Source organism: Malaclemys terrapin, chromosome 1 (assembly GCF_027887155.1).
Source record: "Malaclemys terrapin pileata isolate rMalTer1 chromosome 1, rMalTer1.hap1, whole genome shotgun sequence".
NCBI classification, from domain to species: Eukaryota; Metazoa; Chordata; order Testudines; family Emydidae; genus Malaclemys; species Malaclemys terrapin.
Window position 1 is genome coordinate 293861128 of NC_071505.1, and position 17569 is coordinate 293878696.

Genomic DNA, 17569 nt, shown 5'->3' on the forward strand with positions numbered 1-17569 from the left:
TTTGTTTTGTGTTGTGGCCATGGTTCAATAAAAGACATAAAAACACCAAAATGTTGAATGACCTTATCCTTCAGTTGTGATAACAGAAGGGTATAACGAATGATTTCACTTCCTCTGTTATATACATAATTCACCATATACCTAATTATCCCAAGTACAACAGGAAGGCTTTTGTTTAATTCTGTTGTCATCTGTGTTAGTATGAAGAGCGTTTCTTAGATTAATCCTTGTTCTTGGGAACTTTAACATAGTTAAATCCATATAGAAAATAACATTAATCAAGAGACAAGTCTGAAATGTGTGGTAAGAATTTATTAGCATTTACTAGAGTTACGTTTAGCTTATGGACTAATGAAAATATATTAAAAGAAGACAGTTACCCACTCCATACTAGCAAGTTTCATAACCCCCTTAGTGAAATCTAGGTTAATTTTCTTTATTGACTGTCATGATTTTTTTCCCCCCCAAAAAATTAGTTACAATTGAGCAGCATACATGATTAAATAGCCTCAAATCATCTGTTATCTTGTCAACATCCAGGTCTTACAAGGCTAAAACTGATATAAATTGTGTATAAATTAGAATGAATTCTTAATGCATTGATGCTCAGAGGTTCAGAAGCCAAATTAGGGATCAACATTACCCAAAAGAGCCACAGTAGTGTGAATTCATTGTTTCATTTATGATAGTACTATTCATATTTAAACAGTATGACAGGGGAAATATTTAGTTCATATATCTATATCAGGGGTCGGCCACCTCTGGCACGCGGCTTGCCAGGGTAAGCACCCTGGCGGACCGGGCCAGTTTGTTTACCTGCCATGTCGGCAGGTTCAGCCGATCATGGCTCCCACTGGCCGCGGTTCGCCCCTCCAGGCCAATGGGGGCGGTGGGAAGCCGCGACCAGCACATCCTGTGCCACTTCCCGCAGCCCCCATTGGTCTGGGACAGCGAACCGTGGTCAGTGGGAGCCGCGATCGGCCGAACCTGCCGACGCGGCCGGTAAACAAACTGGCCCGGCCCACCAGGGTGCTTACCTGGCAAGCCGCGTGCCAGAGGTTGCTGACCACTGATCTATATAATTCTCACAGCAGATAAATTAAAAACTTGGTAACTTAATTGGTTAATAACACAGTAAAAGCATCCTGTTTGGTTAATAATTAAATCACACAGTGTTTTAATATTGTGTGTTGCAAAGAGCCGCAAGAGACACGTTAAAGAGCCACTTGCAGCTCATGAGCGACAGTCTGATTATCACTGTCTTAACGTATAATTAAACAGACAGGGTACAATGGTTGAGTTTAAAATGTTGATCTACTTAGGTTGTTATAACTTCCTGTGGACTATCCTCCAAATTTGAAATGTTTGGTTTTCCTACCTGTTGTCATGAAAGATGCTGATGAACAGATAAGGAAACAAGCAAAAGAGGGCTCTTTTTCACATGCAAATCTGTGATAGAGAATAGCGGATGGAGGGGGAGAATTTTTATTCATACTTCTCTAATGGTTCTTTGCCACTCTTAAAGTAGTTGTATCTTGTCGTCTTATAATGCACAAAAGTCTTTTAAAAATAAAAACCAGTATTTCTTGCCTGTCAGATGGTTTTTTTCTTTTATTGGTACAAGGTATGGATAATCACATTTCTAAATAGTGACAGAGCCTCAAATGACTTACACAGGCCATCCCAAGCCAGTACAAGTTGCCGTTTTATATCACATCACCACTTACTTTGTGTTTGCTACATTTTCTTTAGAAAGATTATTGTACAAATTTTGTTTTTCTTATTTTATACTTCCTTTGTTCCACTTTATCACTGTAAATTTGGTTTGCTCTAATAACCATGTGTTACATGCTCTGATTCTGCTACATGATATTTGAAGAGTAGCTTATTATGCAAGTAATCCCATTGATTTTCATGGTTGCAGAAATAAAGAAGTTATGTAATGGTTGTCATAACTACATAATGTAGGTAATCTAAATACATTTTAACCAAAGCATTATTTGGTGGGTCTAAATTGTGGCAGGAAATTTCATTTTAAAATATACTTTCTTGGATAGTTTCCTCATCAATAAGAGAGGTTCTTCTGGCTAAATTATGTCCTCAATGACGCTTGTTGTGCTGATACATTCCATGTATTAAAATGTTATGTTATGCATATCAATGATTTAAGGCCTGAATTTAAGCCGTGTCAAGCTGCAAATTGTGTGAGCCTCTCACAAAGGAGTTTTAGGTCTTGTACCAGCTAAGTAGACAAGCTGACCATGAACGGCTGCTGAGTTTTGACAACTAACTTTTCTATTACATGATATGCTCAGTAATTCATATTTTATATATATATATATTTTTTCTTGTTCCCCGGCATTCCATGATTCTGCGGTCACATAATTAGCCATGACGGGGGAGGGATAGCTCAGTGGTTTGAGCATTGGCCTGCTACACCCAGGGTTGTGAGTTCAATCCTTGAGGGGGCCACTTGGGGATCTGGGGCAAAATCAGTACTTGGTCCTGCTAGTGAAGGCAGGGGGCTGGACTCGATGACCTTTCAAGGTCCCTTCCAGTTCTAGGAGATGGGATATCTCCATTAATTTATTTATAATTTATTTAAATTTACTCCTTGCTGCAGAATTGTTCATTAGAATGTCAGCTTTAATTAAAATAAAATTTCTAGCCCTTATGGTTATGCAGATCACCTTGAACATGTGGAGAGAGTGTAAACTGATGCTGTTACATCTCTTTGAAAGTGCAGTGGCTGAACTGCTACATTCATCCTACACAGAGGCTTGAAGACTCCACAATTCTGTGGCTGCAGGACTTGTCTATTTTCTAAGATCCACAATTCTGTTATTTGAAGCTGGAGTTAGTACTTGGTTTCAACCAGTCACCTAGCATTCTGCTTGCTGTCTCCCTGCCTGGCTAGGACATGCTTTCAGCTGCCTCTCACTCTCCAGCTTTTATTACAAGAGTTAATTAGATTGCAATGCATGTTCCCTACACTGTTCACTGAGCTGGAGAGCACAGGGTCAGGGAGTCAGACCTAGAGTCCACATTGGAGGCAAGAAGCCTAGGCTGACCCGGTAGGCTGGCTGGAGAAGAATGGAGCAACTGAGGCCTAGGGACAAGCTGATACAGGATGCAAGCTCCACTGTCCCTGGCACGTGGAGGGAAGGAGATTTTGTGCTGGGCCACTTGGACAACATTGTTCATGCAATTGTTTAGCACTTAGACCTATAAGTGGTGAAAAAATTAAAAACAGAAAATGAAGTGTTACTCCTGGGGGAATTCTGCGCAATGCAGAATTTTGCAGAAATTAACATTGTGCACACACAATTTCCTTTCACCACACAGAAATGGGCTGCAGTGCTGCTACACGCCACCTTCTGGACCTGGAAGAGCCCAGATCGCACATAGAAGACACTGTTGGGGGAAGGGGGTGGGAGCTAGAAGGTTCCTGGCAGCTGCAGTTCCCAGCATGCCCTAAGGGAAGGGGAGAGTGGCGCAGAGGAAACTCTGTGCAAGCCTGGGACTGAACATCAGGCTGTTTCTCCCTCTGGATCCCTGGACCGTGGGGGACAGGGGGATGGGTGTCTGGGCTGGGGGGGCCTGCAGCTGGGCTCTGGGGAAAGGGGGTGCAGGTATCTGGGCAAAGGGGGGCCCCATGGCTGGGCTTTGGAAGGGGGGAGGGGGAAGGGGGCAAAAAAACAAGAACTGGGTTGTAAAGGTGTTTTTTTTGTTTGTTTTTTTTAACTCCGGGAATCATTAAGAAAGGGATGGATAATAAAACAGAAAATATCATATTGCCTCTATATGAATCCATGGTACGCCCACATCTGGAATACTGCATGCAGATGTAGTCACCCCATCTCAAAAAAAGATATATTGGAATTGGAAAAGAGTCACAAACGGGCAAAAAAATGATTAGGGGTATGAAATGGCTTCTGTATGAGGAGAGATTAATAAGTCTGGGACTTTTCAGCTTGGAAAACAGACTAAGGGGGATATGATTGAAGTCTATGAAATCATGACTGATGTGGAGAAAGTAAATAAGGAAGTGTTATTTACTCCTTCTCATAACACAAGAACTAGGGTCAGCAAATTAATAGGCAGCAGGTTTAAAACAAATGAAAGGAAGTATTTTTCACACAATGCACAGTTAGTCTGTGGAACTCTTTGCCAGAGAATATTGTGAGGCCAAGACTATAACAGGGTTAAAAAAAGAACTAGATAAGTTCATGGAGGATAGGCCCATCAATGGCTATTAGCTAGGATGGGCAGGGATAGTGTCCCAAGCCTCTGTTTGGCAGAAGCTGGGAATGGGCGACAGGTGATGGATCACTTGATGATTACCTGTTCATTCCCTCTGGGGCACCTGGCATTGGCCACTGTCAGAAGACTGGATACTGGGCTAGATGGACCTTTGTTTGGCCACTCTTTTGTTCTACTCCTGGGGGGAATTTTTGTGTGTGTTACAGACTTACTTGCTGACAGGTGTTTTGAAATAAATTAGCAAAATAATTGAAACTGGTGTGATTATGTAGTGTTATTTTGACATAAAATGTGTAGAATTTTGCAGAATTTTTACTTTTTTGGCTCAATGCACCCAGGAGTAAAGTGTGCTGAAATTAAACCTAGGAACTGAACTTTCAGGAACCAGAAGACTGGGTTAATGGGTTGGATAATCAAGTTTCATCTTCTTTAATTGTGAAGAAATAGGCTTACACAAAAGATGATCAGTATGTACCCTAAAAACGTGTTAACAAAATAATAAACTCAGAGTCAGAAGTAAAATCTGGTACTTGGAAGACCTTTGTGGCAACTCGCTTCAGAAATAAGAACTACTTTTCTTGAGGGGTTAAGCACAATAGGTATTCAGCTGTGTCGGAGAGAGCATATTTGTCATACTATTAGTAGTGAAGCATGACTGCTCTGAAATATGAGCAGCTGCAGTCTTGCTGCTGTTACATTTGTGCATCTCAATTTCTGTGAGGTACCAGAATTTGAAACATATGCTGTTAGTAACATGTAGGGGAAAAAGTCTATTTGTTCTAGAGTAGGATGGTGAAGGTTGGTAGTTTTATTGCACTGTTGAGTGAAGAGGGATGATATATGAAGTGCCGCTCCTTTTTGTTTAACTAATGTTGCTGCACACATGCATGCATGACTCAGTACTTTATGAACTGGGCACATATCAAATTTTGACATCATTTTGTGTATTTAAAGAGACTGTCAGGTTTGATAGGAATTAAGCTACCTTTATTATAAATGTCACCTGTGTGTTCTTTGTGTGTTCTTAAAACAAGAAACAAAACAAAAAAACTGCTAACCTAATCTATTTTGTTCAAGTTAACAGCAAAGGAGTTATATAGATAATTGGCAATCCAGTTGGACTTCAAATAAATTAACTATAACATTATTTTTATTAATAATTAGAATTGCAGTAATACTATAGGTTTCAGAGTGGTAGCCATGTTAGTCTGTATCAGCAAAAACAATGAGGAGTACTTGTGGTACCCTAGAGACTATACTATAGGTTTCAGAGTGGTAGCCATGTTAGTCTGTATCAGCAAAAACAATGAGGAGTACTTGTGGTACCCTAGAGACTAACAAATGTATTTGGGCATAAGCTTTCGTGGGCTAAAACCCATCCGCTTCATGAGGTGCATGGAGTGGAAAAAACAGTAGGAAGATATATATATACACAGAACATGAAAAGATGGGAGTTGCCTTACCAAGTGGGGGGAGTCAGTTCTAACAAGACAATTCAAATGTGTGTGTACACACACACACACACACACACACACACACACACTCTCTCTCTCTCTCTCTCTCTCTCTCTCTCTCTCTCCCGGAAGAGTTTTAACATCTTTACCTGTTGTATTATGCTACAATCATTGCCTACAAATTAGGAAACAAGATTTCGTTTGCAGGTTATGTAAGAGAATGAACTCAAATAGATGACCTGCTTTGTAATGAAGATATTTTCACATCCAAGATTTGCAAGAAAAATAGAACATTCCTAGTTATTAGCTTCTCAGAAAACTACAATTCTGAGAACATATCTAGTCTAAGATCAGTATTCTTAATATTGCCCTAGACTCATCTCATCTATTTCAACTTCACATTTGACATGTAATGATTGGCACACTTGTAGTCTGTCATTTACAAACATAGGGCCTAATCTTGCAATCAGATCCATACAGGCAGACCTTTGCAGCTGGGCCCTAGCTCCAGTGGAGCCATCTGGGGCACAAAGTTCCACCCCTGGGCATGTGCTTGCGGGTTTGGGGCTATATAAGGTAGTGAACAACTTGGGGAAATGCTTAGATTTTCCAGAAAGTGAAAAATGGGATGTAAATCTTTGATCTGTATCTTCACAGTATGCATGTCATTTAGCCATCTTAGTACTTCATAGAACTATGTGGTTAAAGTGAAATTGGTTAAAGTAAGTCTGTCAGATATGGACTTTTGCTTGATGGATTAGACAGTCCTTCTGTATACTTACTGTACTGCCTCTTCATTTGTTGTTCTTGAAAAAGTTATAAATCAGCCCCAGAAAACAAACATTAATTGTGCCTTTAAGTAATATTCATATTGGTTACTATTAAGTAATACATTTATATAGGTATTAGAAAGTGGCTAGATTGGTTGATAGCTGCTAATCAGAATCTACACAGCTGGTATTAATCTTTGGCTATATTCTGTTGCTATGACGTGCAGATTTCAAAAGTTATGTTTTCAAACCTAATAGATGTTTTTTCTTAACATCTTGAGTCCAGTGAATAATTATTTTAATTAAATTGAATAATAGGCAATTTAATATTTCACATTCAGTATGTAACAGACTTCAATTTCAAGCTTCCAGGGGTTATTAATAATTTTGTTCTGAATTATCAAAAATATTGATAGTTACCTCTTTTATGCCCATGATGGCAATATTTATTTTAATAATGAAAAATAGCTGTCTAAAGTATATATTTTTGATGTTTCAGAAATGTGCTTTTTCTTTTTCTCTCCTCAGATCTGTCCAAGAATAGATTAACTGAAGTTCCTATGGAGCTGTGCCATTTTGTGTCACTGGAAACACTAAATCTATACCACAATTGTATTAAAATTATTCCAGATGCCATAGTGAATTTACAAATGCTGACTTACTTAAATTTGAGGTAAGTTAACATTATTGCTTTTTCTGTATGTTGTCAATTATGATGTCTCTTTTTCTCTCTACATTTTCCATGCATCTCTTCGGAAACATCACCGGCTGTGTTGCTCATTTTATTGGCTTCTATAAGGCAGAAGCCAATTGCCAGTAGGATTTTTCTGTCCTCTGTTAATTTTGTATATGACTACATCATAGGCTAAAATAAAAAGAAGCTCTCACAGAAGACATGAAGAAGCATTGATTCTTCTTTGGATGATGGTCCCTACACATATTCCACATGTGGGTGTGCAGGTATGCCATGTGACTGAGTCCGTAAGCGTTTCTTAGCAGTGTCTGTTGACCCGCACATATGTAGTGCGTCTACTCGTGCTCCCAGCCAAGGATAGAATAAGTAGTGCAGGTTGATGCCTCTCCAATTTCCTCTTATCGCCACATGGCCTGAGTCAGAACCCCTGTTCCTTCATGCTCTTAGTTTTCTATGGGAGGGTGTACCTTTCATTCAGTGCATATAATTGTAAATAGGGGTATCTGCATCAACGAGGAGAAGTCAGTGTTGATGCCTACACAGGAGATCAACTTTATTGGAGTGTGGCTTGACTCTGTCATGCGAAAGCCTCTCTCCTGGAAGACCATCTTCACAATGCTGACAGCCCTCATCGAAGACATGCGTCACAGACCTCGCACCACGGTCCGCCGCTGTCTCTCCCTCCTTGGACATATGGCAGCGTGCACCTACGTGACACTGCACGCACATCTCCATATGTGTTGTTTTCAAACTTGGCCCCTTTCCAACCAAGACCCTATGGACGCCAGGGTCATCATTCCTCGGACTATGCTGGCCTTCCTCGGACGGTGGTCCAATCTTTCCCAGATTATGATTGATATTCCCTTCGTCCTTCTCACACTACAGGCCACCATCACAGTGGATGCCTCCCTCATGGGGTGGGGAGCCCACTTACACCAGCACACACCTCAGGGCGTGTGGTCACCACAGAAGCCAGGATGTACATAAATGTGCTGGAACTGTGGGCAGACTGGCTAGTGTGCCAGGCGTTCCTCCCACTCATTCAGGCCCTCCATGTCCAAATGTTCTCAGACAACATTGTGGCAGTGGTATACATCAACAAGCAGGGCGGTGCCAGATCCCCTTCCTTCTGCTACGAGTTGGTCCAGCTTTGGAACTGGGGCATCAAGAATGATGTGATGCTTCAAGCCATACATCTACCGGGCACCTAGAATATCCTAGCCAACATGTTCAGCAGGACACTCTATCTCAGTCACAAGTGGGAGCTACATGACGCCATGTTCAGTACTTCTTCGCAAAGTGGGGCATTCCCCGATGGGACCTCTTTGCCAATCACAAGAATTGAAAGCTGCCCCACTATTGTTCCACGGGAGCAACAGAAAACAGCTCTCGGAGCGACACTCTTCCCCTCCACGCCTTTCCCTTCCTATGACAGGTGCTATGCAAGGTGCTACAGAGCAATCCTCAGACTTGTAGCCCCATTCTGGCCCCATCAGTTCTGGTTCACAGACCTCCTCACTCTCCACCTGCACATCACTTTGCCTCCGCACACTCCCTGATTTACTCATACAAGATTGCGAGAATATTCGTCATCCCAGTCTGGGCTCTCCATCTCACAACCTGATTTTTGGATGGGCATCAAAGATCGACTGCCCATGCGACAAATCCTTACCCAAAGCAGGAGACTCCATCAGAGCCTGCTACTGACCTAAATGGAAATGCTTCACAACATGGGTCCGCTACCCCTATCATTCACTAAACATGGTGTCTAGTCCAGTCGTCCTCGATTACTGCCTAGCCCTCAGTTCTATATGAGTGCACCTGGCAGCACTTAGTGCCTTTCTCGCTCCTGTGGATAGCACCTTGGTCTTTACGCACCCCACCACTATTTGCTTCATGAAGGGTTTACTTAATACCTTTCCACCAGTACTCAAACCCCCACCCCTGCTGGACCTTAATCTCGTACTCTCCATCCTCACGCAGCCACGCTTTGAATCGCTGGCAATATGCTCCCTCTCCCACCTCTCAATGAAAGTGACATTCTTGGTAGCCATTACCTCAGCCAGATGGGTCTGTAAACTAGCGGTCATGATGGTGGATCCCCCCTACCTGATATTCCACAGGGACAAAGTGTCCTTACGGTTCCAACCTAAATTCCTCCCAAAAGTGGTGTCAGAATTTCACTTAAATCAGAACATCCACCTGTTGGTTTTCCGCTTCAAATCACATGCTTTCCCCGCTAACAGAGCCTTTCACTCTTTTGACATCTGCCATACATTGGCATTCTACCTACTCAGGACTCAACCCTTTTGTGCATCACCAAAACTATTTGTGGCCATTGCCAAGCAGTCCAATGGTCAAGCCCTTTCACACCAACGCATCTCCAAATGAGTGTCGGGGTGCATCTGCGAAAGCTACAACCAGTCCAACACCCCCCCACCCCATCTGATAGCATACTCTACACGAGCACAAGCTGCCATGTCTGCCTCACGAGTGGAGGTATCCTGGCTAGATATCTGCTATGTTGCAATGTGGCGCACTGTCCACACTTCCACTTTCATGCAAGCAGAAGCTACAGATGCCACCACAGGTGAAGCCGTACTGCAGACCCCACTTCCACTGGCATCCTTGCACCTACGTCCATGCTCATCACTGCTTGTGAGCCACCCATATGTGGAATACACCTAGGGACCATCACTCAAAGAAGAGGAGGAGGTTGCTTACCTGGAACTGGAGGTTCTTCGAGATGTGTGGTCCTTATCTTTATTCCACTACCTGCCTTCCATCACCTCTGCTAGGGACTGGATTCCACTACAGTAAGAATGAGACTGGAGAGATGTTGACCCACACTACCTATTAGCCCCTCGGCTAGGAGCATGAGGGAATGCACTATGTACATGTGGGTCAACGGACACTGCTAAGAAACATACTTTTCTTTAATACCTTATTTGGCCCTATTTTACCACTCAGGAGTATTGTGAGGATTTATATCTCTAACTCACTCTGAATACATAAAGTGATAAATATTAATACATTATTTATTTAGCATTATTTCAGAATGCTTTCTGTTTTTAATATTGTAGAACTAAGAATAAATTTGGTATCAATTATTCTGATTAAAGACTTTTCAAAAGCTAAATATTTTGGTATATCCACAAAGCATTTGCATAAATGCAGGATAATTACACAAGTATTATAGGTACTTTTTCCAAACTGTAGTGTTTTAGACATGAATGTACAGAACTTATTGTTATTTAATGACCCAACAAGCAGAGTGGTAGTGAATTATGTAACTATAAACAAAAATAAAATGCATCAAAGTTCTTATTAGGCAACGTAAAATTCCCCTCAGTTTAATTGCCCTTTGAAGCCAGTTCCTCTACCATTTGGGTATAGTCTGCCTCCTTAGTAGCCAGTCTCAGTAAAATTCTGTAGGAGAGAGAGAAAAATTTTTTTTTGACTGTCACAAACATATCGATCCTGGCAAGAAAAGCAATATGATTTTCAGACCCATATTTCTCTTTCTAGCTTTAATAGTTATAAGCGACTTCTGGTGCCAATGGAGAAGAGGACTGTACTCTGCATAGAATGTCCAGGAGGCTAGACTTAGATTTTGGATATTAGTTGTCAAATTTTGTTTCATTTCAAGATTTTCACATTGCACAAATACTCCACATTTTTATTCATATACTGTTCTTGGGATGCAACATCCCACATCTCTCTGCATGGGTGACCTCTGAATTTTGTAGGCGTTAAAAAATATCCACTGCTATAGGTTTACTTCCTGATTTCATTTTTTTCTGTAGCAGATCCACTGAACAGTGTGATTTTACTTTAAATGCTAGATTTTCTTTACTCTCAAGTGTTAAAATTCGTATATTAAAATGTTGGATCCATCTATTAAGAATGAAAGTAAGTTAGTATGCTGTTTTTTTGTTTTTGTTTTTTTTTGCTCCAACAGCATGCAAATCTGGTTCTATTTTACTGTTTGAAAAAAACTATTGGGCTGAAAGAAAGCATATTATTGTGTTATCTGAGAAACTGATCAAAAGGCATATCTGTAGGATTTTACATATAATACATATATCAGACAATGTCTGCTTCCTTATTCATTGTGGTCATGTGTTGTAAGCACTTGGGGCCAAAATAACCTGAGATAAAGATGAGTGTTTGTGTCACATAAATAGTTAGTGCAACACTGTGGCAGAAGGAAGGGAAGTTCTTGTTAGGTTACCAGCATTGCCAGCCTGATGGCTGGAGCAGAGGTTGAAGCTAGGTGTAGGGTTGGGCTTGGGACAAGGGAAGCGCTGAAACTGGTGTCCAGGTGCAGGCTGTGAGTCAGAACTGAGGTCAGAGTCCATAGGCAAGCCAACCCAGTATTGTATCCGGAATCCAGATGTAGGCCAAAGCCGGTTGGGAGTGAGTCCATGTGTCGGGAACAGGAGGTGGGTGCAGGACTGGAGCGGCTCAATAATTGGGCTGCAGCAAGGTCAGAATAGGCCATGACCAAGGCTGGAACAGTTAACTTGCAGTTCTGTGTTGGTGAAATACCAGAGCCTGGGTGGTCATCTGACCCGGGTTCTGCTTATGGATAGGCTGCTTCCACATGCCTGAGGGCTGAATCCCTGCAGGCTCTGTTGGAGGAATAAGTCAGTGCAGCTGAGTTGCTGCTGCATGCCTGAGTGGTGACTCAGTGTGTCTCTGTTGAAGGAGTGAGTCATGGCAGCTGAGTGGGCAGCCCTGGTCTGGCTGCGGGTTTGCGTCATATAAGATACCACAGATATGCATATATAATTTAAATAATGTGGATTACAAGATCATATTATTTTGGGAATCACTAACGCTAGAAAAAATGACTATAAATCATTGGAAGTCTTGAATTCTCAATTTTTCAGTAGAGTAGAGCCCTTGTTAGTTTACAAAGTATCATACTTTGAATTGCTACTGGTTTCTCAAATGTGGTCTGTAATGGCTTGTATTTTTGCCTAATACCCTGAGCCAATTTGCTGTTGTAACTCATTGATTCGGATAGTTAATCTTGGGGAATTCTGTGCTACTAATCTGTAGGACACTTTCCAGCATATCCCAATATGGCCCATAAACAAGATGTACCTGACATTCTTTCTTGTCTACAAGGTCCATAGATCCATCAATGGCCTTTCATTCTGCATATAGCTACATAGGCAGAACTAGATCTTTAAGCCAGTGATTGGGGAAGTCATGACATGACTGAAGAGCCCACTAGGTTTCTGTTCTGCCTCCATAGCTGCAGGAAGGTTTATTGGAATTCCTGATGGAGAGCAAAAGTGTTATTAAAAAAAGATTTTGGCCATCCATTTGTTTCTGTAGCTGTGTTTCTGGTCCTCCCCTGCGTAGGGATTTAAGGGTCCAGTTCCTCTTTACTGCTGAAACACCATTACAAGGGCCCCTTCCAGTGTGCCGGGAACAAGTCAGAAAGAAGGGTGAAGCATGAATATATGCTGTCTGCGGCACCCCACTTGTGGAATGCCTGCATTGGAGATCTCTGTGTGTTCTGCAACCAAGAGTCCTGTGTACCTCAGCAGATCCAGGTCAGGCAGGGACCTTCATGGAGTTGGACTCCTGAGCTAGGATCAGCAAATCCAGAGCATCAGGAAATTGGGTCAATAGAACCACTCCTGCTTCCTAAAAGGTGGGTGGGGAGGAAGGGGAAAGGTTTATACTCCATTTTCCCCTCTGATTAAGAAGAAATCATGAGGTGGCAGTATTGTGCTGGACCTGAAGCATCTCCAGTTCCTGAGAGAGCCCAGATTCAACATGGAAACACTGAAGTTCAGTCTGGTGGCAATCAGCAAGGGGAAATTAAGTTATTAATTACTTGAAAGATGTGTACCTTCACATCCCTGGAATTTCACTGCAAATTTTTCTATTTTACCTTTTAGATCCCAGCACTTCGGGTGCATTTTGTTGTCATTTAGCCTTGCCACCTCCCCTTCCCCAAGATATTTACAAAGTTACCCGTTGTCCTAGTAGCTGCCCTCAGACAGGAAGCGGGGATGGGGGAGGAGAGGGTTTAACTCTGTCCATTCCTTGATGTCTTGAAAAGGGCTCTGTCCAAAGACAAATTGGTACAAAGCACTTCAAGGCTAAATCGGGAACCTAGAGGATCATGGTTTCATTCTAAATTGGGAAAAGAGCAAACTAGACCCCACACTCAGATAGCTCACCTAGGGTTGGAAATTGGCATGCTCCCACAGATTGTGTGTTTCTCGAGAGACACAAAAAATGGCAGATGGTCAGCAGCTTCTGGGATATTTCAGTCCACTCCCTGATGTAATTAGTGGGGATGGTCTTGCCATATGTAGACACAACAATGAGCCCGAGTGCACATGAGACCTCTCCAGTCATTTCTGCTGTCCCTATCTCCTCACACCAGTTCATCCTACCAGGAGAGTCCAATTTCCTCAGAGTCTAATAACCTCTTTGAGGTGATGGTTCAACACTCATAATTTCAAGAAGGGATTTCCCTTACCTGAGTTGGACAAGAATAGTGCTTACCACTGATACACACCTCAGAGGATGCGGGGAGCTCATGTGAAGATGAATTTAGTACCAGGCACTTGACAGAGCAAGAGGAGAAGCAGTCTATTATTGTTTTATTGTAGTGCTTAGAAGCCCCAACCATAGACCAGAATCCCACTGTGCTAGGCACTGTACAAACTAAACTATGGTTAGATCTCAGAGCAATTCACTATAGACTCAGGATCCTCTCTTCGTGGATAAACAATGCCCACATCCTAATCATGATTGACAACACCAATGCAGTGTTCTAAATCATCAAAAAGGGTGGGATAAGGTCACCGACCCTACAAAAGGTAGCCCACCTTCTGATTTTCTGGGCAGGGGGAAACTCTAATCTCTTTTTGCGCTACATATTCAAGGCAGAAAAAAACATTATGGTAAACTGGCTGGGCAGGGAACAGCTAGATCACGTGGAGTGGAGTCTTCATCTAGAAGTGTTTTAGTTACTAATGACGAAAGTTGGGGTCATGCTGGTAGACCTGTCTGCATCACATTTGAAGTGTAACATCCCTCCTCCTTTTTCTCCTGAAAGGGTGAGCCAAGAGTAGTAGGCACATGCTTTCTTCCATTTGACCCAAGAAAGAAGCTCTGGCATATATTGGATGTTCAGAGAGCCCACTTGATCTTTGTCTGTCTGTAAGCGCGTGAGACTCAACCCTACGGCACCTCCTGCTTATCTCTTCCGGGAATTAGCTCATTCAGCCTCCGGAGCGCCCTATGCAGGCCGGTGTCTCGCTGCCGCTTGGCCCCCGTGTCCCTCCCGGACCCAATGCCCCGTTATCTGGGGTGCTGCCCCCTGGCTGTACACCCCTCAGTCTCGGGGTCTCCCCTCCCCAAGGAACTCCCACCCACTATCTTCACTTCACCTCAGTATAAGGCTACTGCTAGTCATTGTCTAGCCCCCGCACCCTGGAGCAGACTGCAGTATCAGCCTACTCATCACCGGCAAGGTTGGGTTTGGACATGCCGCCTTTGCCTACCCCTGGGCTGCCCTCTGCAACCCCCAGTACCCATTGGCCTGCTAGGCCGCAGCCTGGGGCTTTCCGAGCTGGAGCTCCCCAGCTCCTCTGCCTTTCCCCAGCCCTGCTCCACTCAGGTACTCTGCTCAGGTCCCTGCAGCCAGGTCCCTGCCTCTCAGAAGCTCAAGGGAGTCTGCTTGAGCCTCAGCCTAGCAGCCCCTTTATAGGGCGAGCTGTGGCCTGATTGGGGCGTGGCCCAGCTGCGGCTGTTTCCCCAATCAGCCTAGGGTTTTCTATCTCAGCCCCCGCCCTCTCCAAGGGCTGGCTTTTAACCCCTTCTTAGCCGGAGCGGGGTGACCGCCCCGTTACACTGTCACATACAGGTTTTTCAAAAGTCTAATGTTCTATTCTTTTTCTAACATCCAGCATTTAAAGGAAAGAACCTCAAAATCTTCCATTTCAGGGTGGTTGAGATGGTGCACCCATGAAGCATGCAAGTCAAAGAGCTTCTCCCCCAACCGGCCTCAAAGCCCACTTACTAAGAGCAGCAGGAGCCTCCGGATCTGCAGGGCAGACACCTGGTTATTCATACCTTCTCAACGTTTTACTAGGAGGAAGCTGCCTTTGATAGCAGGTTGCTTGCAGAATTAGAGAAGGAACTTAAAACCTTGTATATAGTTCTGTTAGGTGACTCTTCCTTGAGACAAACTGCTATAAAAATCCCATTGGTTAATGGGTTTGTGGACCTTGTATATGAAAGAAAATAGGAACATTTATTTATTCCTTTCTCTGAGTTAAAGTCCACAGATCTGACCTTCCCTTTATATGAAGCATTTATTTGACCAGTAGGATAAAAAATCCTGCTAGGTTCGTTCAAATTTTGGTCAATAAAGTTATGCCGTGCAATAGAATTCATTGTTTATTGCTATAGAGTGTATAAACTTATTAACAAGTTTTAATCCACATGGGGGATTATCCTTTTCTAAGGAAGCTGTGTTAGCCCTCCCTTATCAGTGAGTGACAGGTCTGATTCTGCCTATGTAGATGCAAGCAGGCTGAAAGGCAGTTGGACCTTATAACTCAGAGAAAGGAAATATTTGTTTAATCAAAATAAATTTTCCTGTTCCATATACTGGCACCACTGATGAAACAGAGCCTCTTCTGTTTGGTGTGTCTATGCACCCTTCTCTGTTTCTGCACTTTCAGCAATAATGAGGGTATATTTTACCATCCATAATTTAATGGTGCTGTGATGAAAGTAAACTCCGCTTCCCATTCGGACTTTCCTATTATATATCCTATTCTACCAATCTCTTGCTCTACTCACTGTTATTAAAATAATTGAGGGCAAATTCTTTAAGGTCATTTTGTAGTCACAGTAACCTGGCAAATTAAGTTTTAAATGTAATTACACAATGTGACCCTTATACTTCCCCCCCCCTGTTGCTGAGTAGTTTTCTTTTCCTTGAGCTGTACGATTACTGGAACTGAAATTTGGCTCTGTCGTCCCAACTCCAGATATATTTTCTCATATATATTTTCTATTTGTTTTTTGATTTATATAATTAATCACTCTCGCCATTAATTAGTGCTCTGAAATATTAAATTTTAGACAGCCCTTACTGGACATGAATGTCATATCTTCAACTCCAGTTTGAAGAGGGAACTAAGGATATTTTATATCAAGAAATTAATTATGGTTCTCAAGTATCATTTCAAAGTGCTGATAAAAAGAGTGAGGAGATGGAGAACTGACAGAAATAAGATTGGTGTTGCCATTGTTGCCATGGTGATGTTATACGTATGCTCTAAATTTATTATTAGGTATTTGTGCTTGCAGCCTCTCAATGATTTAGTGTAAAGAAAATGAATTTGTTTATTTGTATTCCCATTTGGATTATGGGAAAATAGTTGTTGGTTGGAACAGCCCACATATAGTACAGATGTACGTAGTCAAAACTGCATTATACTCTCCTCCCAATAAACTTAAATCTGACTTTCTTCAGGGCAGTGGTATGCCTTTGCTATTTTCTTCTTGTCTTTATTCTTAGCCTTTCCAAAATAGAGAAATGGTCAGCTTTTTTATTGTATGTTGCTGGTGTTTGGTAATTTTGTTGGATCTGTGTTCAGTTGAAATCAAGTTTAGAAATCTCAGCCAAAGTTGCTTTCTGTATAACTTTCAGTTTAAGATGTGGATCTGAGCTCTGGTCAAGTGAAAAAATTCTTTCAGAACACTGACACCCTGGAAACAGTTGGATTTAGGCATCATAATTTCATGAGAATGATTGTCTTCTGCTTTAAAGCATAGGATTAGGTTCTGATTATGGCTACTACAGACTTTCTGTGTGATCTTGGGCATCCCACTTAACATTTATGTCTGTTTCCTGACCTGTACAAAGGGGATAAAAGTATTTACCTACCTTCACAGGGTTTTTTGAAGCTAAAATATTTGTAAAGCGTCTTGAAATTTTTGGATAGAAGACTATGTAGATATATAAATAATGATTTTAATATATAGCTTTTGGAGCAGATGTCAAGATTCAGAACTGGATAAAAGAAGATGTGGAGATGAATGTGAGAGATCCATGTGGGAATTTGGGACATTTAATGCAATTATAAATGAAATCTTTCTTGGGTTCTCAAAATACAGTCATGTATAAATTGTTCATTCTTTAGAGGCTTGAACAGTGACATATATTTTAAAATAGCTTTTAAGACAGTGTGAATGTAAATTAACGTTAATGGTAGTTGGTACAGGATTTTAACCTGTAAGGAAAAGAAAGCCAGGTGTTTTGAGTCAGAAAAATCTTCAGCTTCTTGGGAAAACCAAGAGTTGAGAAGCAAACCACTCTGTTGATTTTTGTGGCA

The 17569-nt window shown here is 42.0% G+C and overlaps 1 protein-coding gene across 7 annotated transcripts in view; it reads left to right on the forward strand.

The window, feature by feature from the left end:
- Positions 1-17569, forward strand: part of LRCH1 (leucine rich repeats and calponin homology domain containing 1) — a 249071-nt gene that overhangs the window by 111691 nt on the left and 119811 nt on the right. For all 7 annotated transcript variants that reach the window (XR_008443307.1, XR_008443310.1, XR_008443309.1 and 4 more), the window contains exon 2: positions 7016-7160. Coding sequence is in view for 3 of the 7 variants with exons in the window: in XM_054014568.1 (XP_053870543.1) it covers positions 7016-7160 (145 nt within the window). In the remaining 4 variants the exon portion in view is untranslated. The remainder of the gene's footprint in view (positions 1-7015; positions 7161-17569) is intronic.